Source organism: Cebus imitator, unplaced genomic scaffold, assembly GCF_001604975.1.
Source record: "Cebus imitator isolate Cc_AM_T3 unplaced genomic scaffold, Cebus_imitator-1.0 Scaffold257, whole genome shotgun sequence".
Classification (NCBI taxonomy): domain Eukaryota; kingdom Metazoa; phylum Chordata; class Mammalia; order Primates; family Cebidae; genus Cebus; species Cebus imitator.
The window spans coordinates 3,108,558-3,119,146 of record NW_016107572.1 but is presented as its reverse complement, the minus strand read 5'-3'; the positions used below and the strand labels follow the sequence as shown (position 1 = coordinate 3,119,146).

The window sequence follows — 10,589 nt, the reverse complement described above, 5'->3', positions numbered from 1 at the left end:
TTATAGGCCATTTCTTCACTTTTTTGTTTTTTTGAGATGGAGTCTCAACTCTATCACCCAGGCTGGAGTGCAGTGGCACCATCTCGGCTCACGACAACCTCTGCCTCCCGGGTTCAAGCAATTCTCCTGCCTCAGCCTCCCAAGTAGCTGGTATTGTAGATGCCCACCACCACGTCTGGCTAATTTTTTGTATTTTTAGTAAAGACCGGGTTTCACCATGTTGGCCAGGCTGGTTTCAAACTCCTGACCTCAAGTGATCTGCCCACCTTGGCTTCCTAAAGTGCTAGGATTAAAGGCATGAGCCACCACCCCCAGCCAGTAATCCCAGCACTCTGGGAGGCCAAGGTGGGTAGATCACTTGAGTTTAGGAGTTCAAGACCAGCCTGGGCAACATAGTGAAAACCTGTCTCTACAAAAAATATAAAAATTAGCCAAGCTGGTGGCATGCGTCTGTAGTCCCAGCTACTCAGGAGGCTGAGAGGGAAGGATTGCTTGAGCCAGGAGGTAGAAGTTGCAGGCGAGAGCCAAGATTGTGCCACTGCACCAGTGCTCCAGCATGGGTGACAGAGCCAGGCCCTGTCTCAAGAAAAAAAAAGCATGAAAGATTTGAACAGACACTTTACTAAAAAAGACACACAGGAGGTAAATATATGAAAGGATGGACATCAATAATCATTAGAGAAATGAAAATTAAAACCACTGTGTACCTGTCAGAATTGCTAACATAAAACCAATGGCACTACCAAGTGCCAAGAATGTACAGCAGCCAAAACTCTCATAGGTTGCTGGTAAGAGTCAAAATGATACAATTTGGGAGACAATTTGGCATTTTCTTATAAAGTTAAACAGATACTTGCCTTAGGACCCAGCGATACAAGATATTTATGCATCCAAGATAAATGAAAACATGTTCACACAAAAACCAGTAAGTAAATGTTTATAGCAACTTTATGAATAACCATGAAAAATTGGAAATAACTCCAATGTCCTTCAACTGGTGAATGGATGAGCAAACAAGAATACATCTGCACAACAGAATAAAAAGGAACAAACGATTGATTCACATACCATCATGGACGAATTCAGTGCCCTTTGATAAATGACGGAAACCAGATCCAAATACTACCTATCCTAAGATTGCATTTATCTACCGAAAAGATAAAACTATAGACAAAAAATACACCAGTAGTTGCCACGGGTTGGAAGGAGTAAGGGGAGGGGTTGGCTATAAAAACGCAGCATGGGCCAGACACAATGGCTCACACCAGTAATAACAACATTTTGGGAGCCCGAAGTAGGAGGATTGCTTGAGCTCAGGAGTTCGAGACCAGTCTGGACAATATAGTGAGGTCTGGTTTCTACTAAAATTAAAAAAAAAAAAAAAAAAAAATTAGCTGGGCATGGTGGCACGTTTGTAGCCCCAGCTACTCAAGGGGCTGAGGCAGGAGGATTGCTCAAGCCTGGAATATCAAGAGAGCCCTGATTATGCCTCTGCATTCCAGCTTGGGCAACAGAGCAAGACCCTGTCACAGAATGAAAAGAAGAAAAAGGCAGCGTGACATTTTGGGATCGAGGTAATTGTGGTTTTAAGATTATCTGTGTGAAACTGTGGTGGTGGGTGGCCATCTCTCAGCATTTATCAAAATTAGTTGAACTGTACCCCACAGTGAATTTTACTGATTGTAATGTAAAAATCATCCAAGATGTGGAGAGAAAGATGGAATGAAGACTGGGGAAATGAATACAATTATATTGCAAATGAATTGCATAACCACTCTGAAGGCAGTGGGGAAGAAAGTATACTTAAATAGCTTTGGAACATGTTTTGAATAGATACTGAAAACAACTGCGCACAAACATTATTCTAGCTGGCAAATCCATTTCTCACAGAGCTGTGGTTTAGTAAGTCCAAAATATATGTAACCAGGATTGAACAAATGAGCAAATTATAATAATGAGAAGCCACATTTCTTGCTGTTACAACTAAGACAGCTAGAATGAATCCTGTGGTGCTAGATTGGAGTTGGAAGGACTTAGTTTTTTAGCACATGGACACATACAGAAATAAACAGAAGTTTATGTGCATAGATTATATACTACATATGTTTCCTAGCTTTATGCACTGACAGAAACTAGAATATGCAAAAACATGGGGAAAAGGAGGGAAAATAGCCAATAATTCCTTGTCTTTTTAGCTAAAGTTGGTGTTAGCCATTGTCAATTTTCTTGTTTTTGAGACAAGGTCTTGCTCTGTTGCCCAGGCTGAAGTGCAGTGGTGCGATCTCGGCTTACTGCTCCCTCTAACTCCCAGGTTCAAGGAACCTTCCTGCCTCAGCTCCTTGAGGGCTGGGCCTACAAGCATACGCCACTATGTCCAGCTAATTTTTTTGAATTTAATAGAGACCAGGTCCCACCCATGATGTAACAGATTGAATAGAATATTATCATTATTATTGAGGCTGGACGCAGTGACTCATGCCTGTAATCCAAGCACTTTGGGAGGCCGAGGCGGGTGGATCACCTAAGATCAGGAGTTCGAGACCAGCCTGGACATGATGAAATCCTGTCTCTGCTAAAAATACGAAAATTAGCTTGGCGTGGTGGCTGGCATCTGTAATCCCAGCTACTCGGGCGGCTGAGGCAGAAGAATTGCCTGAACCTAGGAGGCGGAGGTGGCAGTGAGCCAAGATTGTGCCACTGCACTCCAGCCTGGGTGACAGAACAAGACTCTGTCTTAAAAAAAAAAAAAAAAAAAAAAAAAAAAAAAACATAAAAATATTAAAAAAAAAAAAAAAAAAAAAAAAAAAAAAATTTAAAAAAAAAAAAAAAAAAAAAAAAAAAAAAAAAGCATTTATTATTTCAAGTCATTCTCCTGCCTTCAGCCTCCCACCTCCTGTGTAGCTGGGATTACAGGCACGCACCACTACATGCAGCTAATTTTTGTATTTTTAATAGAGACGGGTTTTCACTATGTTGTCCAGGCTGGTCTCGAACTGCTGACCTCAAGTGACCTGCCTGCCTAAGCCTCCCAAAGTGCTGGGATTGCAGGCATGAGCCCCTGGGCCCAGCCTAGATAGAATTTGGACACTGAGTTTTAACTAAAAGTAACATGCCACAGGGTGGAGCTATGACCATGCTTTCATAATTTGCAGACATTTCCTATTTGAAAACAGATGCACTTTTTTTTTTTTTGAGATGGAGTCTGGCTCTGTCACCCATGCTGGAGTGCAGTGGCGCAATCTCAGGTCACTGCAACCTTTGCCTCCCATATTCAAGTGATTCTCCTCCCTCAGCCTCCCGAGTAGCTGGGATTACAGGCACACACCACCTTGCCTGGCTAATTAACAGATGCACTTTCAATAGCAGGTACAGTTGTATCCATATCCAAACCCTGATTCAGAAATCCACTATTGCGGCCCGGCTCAGTGGCTCACGCCTGTAATCCCGGCACTTTGGGAGGCCAAGGTGGGAGGATCACTTGAGTCCAGGAGTTCAAAACCAGCCTGGGCAATGTGGCAAAACCCTGTCTCTATTTAAAAAAGAAAAGTAATCCACTATTGCATGCCAGTTTGACACAAGTTGTCAGATAGAAGGAAAAACAAAGGGGATATTTCTGACAGGGATGGGATATTTCTGAAACTAACTTCACTATTCCAGTAGGGAAAACCTCCTTCCTAATCTGCTTGTTTCTCCAGTTATTTATTTTAGCAAGTAAAACAACTAGTATACCAAATCTAGTTTTAGAATATTTATGAAACAATTCAGCTGGGGATGGTGGCTAATACCCATAATCCCAGCATTTTGGGAGGCTGTAGCAGGAAAATCGCTTGAGGCCAGGAGTTGGAGACTAGCCAGGGCAACACAGCGAGACTCCGTCTCTACAAAACATAAACTCAGCCACCAGGCATAGTGATGCACACCTGTAGTACCAGCTGCTTGGGAGGCTGAGGCGGGAAGATCCCTTGAGTCTAGGAGGTCAAGGCTGCAGTGACCTATGATTATGCCACTGCACTCCAGTCTGGGCAACAGAGCAAGACTGTGTCTAAAAAGAAAAAAAAGTTAAACCTAGAAATACCATATGACCCAGCAATCCTACTCCTATGTATATATCCAAAAGAAACAAAAGTAGGAATTGAAACACATAGTTGATAGCATAACACCAACGTTGATAGCATAATTCACAACAGTCAAAAGGCAGAAACAACCCCGCTGATCATCACAGATAAACAAAATGTGGCATATGCACACAATGGAATATTCAGCCATAAAAAATAATTTTGCTACATGCTACAACATGGATAACTTACCTTAGAACATGCTAAGTGCATTTAGACACACAAAAGCAAATATCATATGATTCTACTTATATAAGGTACCCAGAAAAGACAAATTCAGACAGCAGAATTGTAGTTACTAGTGGTTGTGGAATGGAGAGAATGGGAAATTTTTTTTTTTTTCAGATGGAGTTTTGCTTGTCACCCAGGCTGGAGTCCAATGGCACGATCTCGGCTCACCGCAACCTCTGCCTCCCGAGTTCAAGCCGTTCACCTGCCTCAGCCTCCTGAGTAGCTAGGATTATACAGTAGCACCACCATGCCCAGCTAATTTTTGTATTTTTAGTAGACAGGGTTTCTCCATGTTGGTCAGGCTGGTCTTGAACTCCTGACCTCAGGTGATCTGCCCGCCTTAGCCTCCCAAACTGCTGGGATTACAGCCGTGAGCCACCATGTCTGCCAGAGAATGGGAAGTTTAAAGGTACAGAGTTTATGTTGGCGAAGGCTGGACGTGGTGGCTCATGCCTGTAATCCCAGGATGGGGTGTGGGAGGCTGAGGCAGGAGGATGGCTTGAGGCCAGGAGTTCGAGGCTACAGTAAGCTATGATTATGCCACTGTATTCCAGTCTAGGGTTACAGAGTAAGACCCTGTCTCTAAAAACAAAAGTTTATATTGATGATAATGAGAACATTTTGGGCACACATAGTGGTGACTGTTATACGACATTGTGACTGTGTTTCAGTGCCACTGAATTATACACTTACCAATGGTTCATAAATATTTTTTGTATATTTTACCACAGTAAAAAAAACCCAAATTACCCAAACACAATCAGCAATTAAATGCCTACCATATGTACGGCATTGGGACAAAAGATAAACTGTTTACAGTACCCACATGGATTTGTTCTCCGCTTCCCACAGATGTAGGCAAATGTGGAATTAACTAACATCATGCCTCCTATAGACCACATGTCACTTCCAATATCATCAGGAAAATGGCCTGTTCTGAAGTGCCCGTCCATTTTCCAGGCCCAACCAGACCCCTAAATATATCCTTTATGAAGATCAGCTTCAGACGACTTAGAACACATTGAAAACAGTACGTATTTTATTTTCAAGCATACAAGAAACTCCCAACTCTTCCAGTGCCAGTTAACACTCTTCACGAATTCTTCATATAGAACTGGGTATATTGGAAGCAAGTTGTTTCTTGCAAAATTTCTGATGATCAGGAATTAAGACTCAGAAGCCCTAAAGGTAAGAGAGTTTTGTATCCAATGTCCTCAAAACCAAGACATAGTGTATTTTACTTTCAAAGTAAAGTATAAATATTTTACCATATCCTTCAATCCAAAAAGCATTTCACTGTGAAATGATCCATGTTGACTCTGCATAATTCTCATACGTAAGTCACTTCAAGTGAGCTGAGGGACTAACTATAAAACATGCATTATTTGAAGTATGTGAGCATGAAACGTCCAAGCCTACAACTTATCTTAAAAGAAAGAGTAAGTTCCAGCATTTTATTGTTTAACAGAACACACAAAACCAGGCGGAGAAGTCCCCAAGGAGATGATAATCACAATTCACTGTTTTTTGGCGTTTTGGTCCTTCACCTTTCAAGCACTTATTGTATTTTCCTTTAATGATTTAGACATTTATTTTTATCACAAATGCAATTCAAGTGTGAATAAATAAATGCATTATCTTTTAGCACACCCTTCCCCCCTTGTTCCTTTAAATAGAAAAAAGTGCTAAATGTCTCTTTATAGCCTATTGGCCATAGCTGTCCCATGGTTTTAAAAACGGACTGTAACTTGATCTGAAATCCTTCTCGAACTACAACTCATTCTGTTAAAGAAATCCTAGGAAAGAAGTCCTACTGATATTGTCGATAGTCTCCAAAAGGTGAGGAAGGTAACTGAGTTGAAGGCAACTGGGAGGGGTCTTCCGCAAATTGAGGACCTGCAAGTGAGAAATAAAAAGGATTTTTTAAAAACCACCTGAATATTATATAATTAAAAAGAACAAGTCTCTATAGAGAGTAAATAAAATCAATCAACTAAAAAAAATGTGCTAAATTAAAGCTATAACCCTAATTTCTTTATAGATCTGCCTAATTCCCATAAGAGTACTGGAGAACCTTCAAATTTGGTATAACATATGACAGACTGGCTTGTTATGCTCCAGAATGAGCAGCTCTCAAACACTATGCTAGGAAAGTCAGGCGGATTAATTTTAGCAAGAAGCAAAATTCAAGTTTTTAAAGCAATTGCTGTAACAAGCTGCCATATATCAAGATTGGAAGAGTTTCTCCCACTTCTTGTCATATTTTTCAGTAGCTATTTAAAATTATTTTCACAAAATGTAAGTATCTTAGTCATGTTTTAAGAGACCTTGGTAATCCAATTTATATAACCAATTAAGTAGGGAAAGAGATCTGAAATGAGAAGATCCCTCCACCCCTCCCCAGCTTGCTCTGGAACAAAGTCTTGCAGTTTTCATTTCCAAAGGATAGGAGAGCCTGTGAACTGAGAAAAACAAAGTGGCTTAAAAAAAAAAAAAAAGACTTTTAGGGCATGAATCACTCTTTCCTCCTATAAGAAAAACCGAAGTAGACTAAAAAACATCTGGAAGGAAGAGAGAAAGAGGGCAGTGGTAGAATTCTCTGAAGCTTTCCGAATGCTTCACTCACATATTTTTATTTCACTATAAATGCAGTTATCTGTTAATTACAGAAAAATTGAGAAGATACTGGGTAAAAAAGATAGGCTGGAGAAAACCACTATTACCATTTAAATATAGTTCTATCTAATCTTTTTCCACTGTTTTAAAAGCTTTTTCATGTAAGTTCATTGGAAAAATATAATTAACTTTTCAAAGATTTCCCCCCTACACAGATTTCAGAAACACATCTCCTGTCTAAAAATAAATGCACCTCTTTAGGCTGTTTCTATATAAATGTTGAGTTTTAATTACTCAAAAGGAGATTCCAGCTGGGTGCAGTGGCTCACAACTGTAATCCCAACACTTTGGGAGGCCAAGGCAGGAGGATCTCTTGAGCCCAGGAGTTCAGGATCAGTCTGGACAGAGACCTTGTCTCTACAAAAAATACAAAAATTAGCTGGGTGTGGTGGTGCACACCTACAGTTCCAGCTGCTCAAGAGGCTGAGGTGGGAGGATCATCTGAGCCCAGGGGGTCCAGGCTGCAGTAAGCCGAGATCACCCCACTGCACTCTAGCCTGGGCCACAGAGACTCTGTTCCAAAAAAAAAATTAAAAGAAATAAGAGATTCCCTCTGAGGAAAAAAGCTGAAAACAAAGTACTCAAGGCTAACTTCTATAAGACAATGTAACTATTTAAGTTTTTGCTATATCTATTTCTGAATTTCTAGAAAAATGAAACTCTTGTGATGTTTTATGTAGTCTTTCACACTGAAGAGGTCAAAGAAAAATTGGAAAGTGACCATCACAACAGAGTGTTAACTCAGAAGTAAGGAATGAAAAACAAACAGAAGGTCAGAGGGTCTGCAAGGTCATCTAGATCATCAATGAGTAGTGCACTTGGAAAATTGTGCCAAAAAGATACTGAATCTCTTGCTAGGTGCCTCAGGGAAATCAGAGCAAATTGGGAAGTATGATCTATTCTTAATGCTCAGTCTTTTCCAAGCTCCAAAAATAATTTTCAACATGTCTCACGATTCTACATATTTCCTTCCAAAATGCCAGGTCAAATTTTCACTATAGTATCTATTTTTTTTTTTTTTTTGAGATGAAGTCTTGCCCTGTTGCCCAGGCTAGAGTGCAATGGCCTAATCTCAGCTCACTGCAACCTCCACCTCCCAGGTTAAAGTGATTCTTGTGTCTCAGCTTTCCGAGGAGCTGGGATTACAGGCATGTGCCACCATGCTCGGCTAATTTTTGTATTTTTGGCAAAGACGGGGTTTCACCATATTGGCCTGGCTGCTCTCAAACTCCTGACCTCAAGTGATCCGCCTGACTCAGCCTCCCAAAGTGCTAGGATTACAGGCATGAGCCACCGCGCCCAGCCACCTCACAATCTTTCTCCATCCTTCCACTGTCAAGGGATATTTTTGTTTAGATACTGAAGTTTTTTTTTTAAGAGATGAGGTCTTGCTCTGTTGCCCAGGCTGGCCTTGAACTCCTAGGTTCAATTGAGTAGCCTCCTGAGTAGCTGGGACTACAGGAATGTACCATCTTGACAGAAGTTTTCTGTTTGCTCTCTGCATCAGACAGTAGGAACAACAGGCAACAAATTACACCAACAAATTCTTACAGGTACTTCCCTGGTGAACCCTAAAGTGACCTTCCCAAATACGAGTCACTTTCCACTACTCTCTTCTTCAAAACAAAAAACACTATCTAAAATAAGCTAATTTATCTGTTAATGTATTAGTCTGTCTTCACCTACCAGAATGTAAGTCCTTGAGGGCAGGGACTGTCTTGTTCATTATCTAAAACAGTGTCTGGCATGCAGATGTACAATACTAAGTTGTCGATTGACTATCATTATTGTTACACATCTATAGAACCATTTTTCAAGCCTCTTTAAAATGATCAGATATTTCTTGCAATATATGAGCACTGACAAAACCTAAGTACTATAAAGATCAACAGCAAATTACTTACACAAAAATCTTGTTATTGTGGCTAAACATAACATGTTCACTTTTTACCTGTTATCACAGTCCTCATGAACCACAGCATATTAACACATACCAGACATTTTAGCAGACAAAGTATGTTCTTTCTCAACATCAGAAAACCATTCCAAAACATTTGTGCTACGGTTTTAAGCAAAAAGAAGACTCACCATTGGGAAACTGTGCAGAGGCAAATCTTGTCAACAAGATACCAGCTCCTTCTATTAAAGCTAGGAGAATGCCACCCATTGCAGCTGACCCAACCATGGCCACTGGTCCATCTGAAGACATTAATAACAAAGAGATTATTTTTTTTACAGAAATTTAGTCTACTGTAAAGAAGAGAACTGTCCATATGGCTACATGCTTCCCCAAACTCTCTCTCATTGCCTAAGACCCAGAGTCAGTAAACTACAGCCACCCACTGCCTATTTTTGTAAATCAAGTTTTACTGGAACATACCTATACTCTTTTGTTTATGTATTATCCATGGCTGCTTTCATGCTATGACTGCAGAGTTCAGTAGCTGTGACCAAGACCACACAGCCTACAAAGCCTAAAATATTCACTATCTGGCCTTTTACAGAAATAGTTTGCAAACTCCTTGGTCTAAACCATTAAGCTCAAAGAAATTCTGTTTTGCTCTCTGTCCCAAGGATTCAGAAGATGGTTCTAAGTTTCTTAGTCATAACAGCTCTATGTGGCAGGTATAATTATTAATTAACTCCAGATTACTGGTGAAGAAATTACAGTATAAAAAGTTTGGTAAACTGCCCAGTCATACAGCTAATAAATGGCAGAACTGGGACCGGAAGTGCTCTCAACCACTGTAATATATGGGTTAGAATTCCATGCCCTCTCATTCTCAAATATTCCAAATAAATACAGCCCCTTGCTTTTTCCCCAAATCACCATAACCTTGACCACCCAGACTCAAGTGATCCTCCTGCCTCGGCCTCCAGAGTAGCTGGGACTATAGGCATGTACCAACACACCCAGCTACTTCAAATTTCTTTTGTAGAGACCGGATCTCCCTATGTTGCCCAGGCTGATCTCAAACTCCTGGGCTCAAGCAATCTACCTGCCTCAGCTGCCCAAAGTGATGGGATTATAGGCATGAGCCACTGTGCCTGGTCAATGCTCAGTTTTATATATTACAGATGTCATTCAATTAAGGCAGATGAGGTTTTCCAAAAAATGTGGCCTCTACTAGTGTGTCTAATGACTACTTACTTCTTGCTGCCAGTATGGCTCCCGTTAAGGCACCACTTGTGATGGAGTTCCAGGGATCTTCCTTTCCTCTAACTTGAACCATACTACAGTCAATCATGGAAAACAGGCCTCCCCAAACTGCAAAGCTACCTATTTTATTGTAAAAAGAAACAAGCAAATACTAATTTAAATTTCACCTTCTATTTAAAATATTATACTCAAAATCAACACTCACTGTATTCTCAAAACTCTTATAGTCCAAACAAATACATGCAAACACAAGTTTGAATAAACACCGAACGAGTCAGAATACTTCTTTTGGATAAAGCTTGGATTGTATTACATCAGCTGGAAAATTAGCAATGGCCCAAAGGCTAAAAGAAATAAGCTGGCCGGGCACAGTGGCTCATACCTGTAATCCCAGCACTTTGGGAGGC

At 40.5% G+C, this 10,589-nt stretch overlaps 1 protein-coding gene across 1 annotated transcript in view; it reads right to left on the bottom strand.

Annotated features, from left to right (window-relative positions):
• Window positions 1-5,362: 5,362 nt before the first annotated feature.
• The window catches only part of TIMM17A (translocase of inner mitochondrial membrane 17A), a 12,626-nt gene continuing 7,399 nt past the window's right edge, over window positions 5,363-10,589 (bottom strand). Inside the window, exons 4-6 of the mRNA XM_017499458.2 lie at window positions 10,174-10,302; window positions 9,111-9,221; window positions 5,363-6,242 (exon numbers count right to left, since the gene is read on the bottom strand). Coding sequence (XP_017354947.1) covers window positions 6,157-6,242; window positions 9,111-9,221; window positions 10,174-10,302 — 326 coding nt within the window. The 3' untranslated portion in view covers window positions 5,363-6,156. The remainder of the gene's footprint in view (window positions 6,243-9,110; window positions 9,222-10,173; window positions 10,303-10,589) is intronic.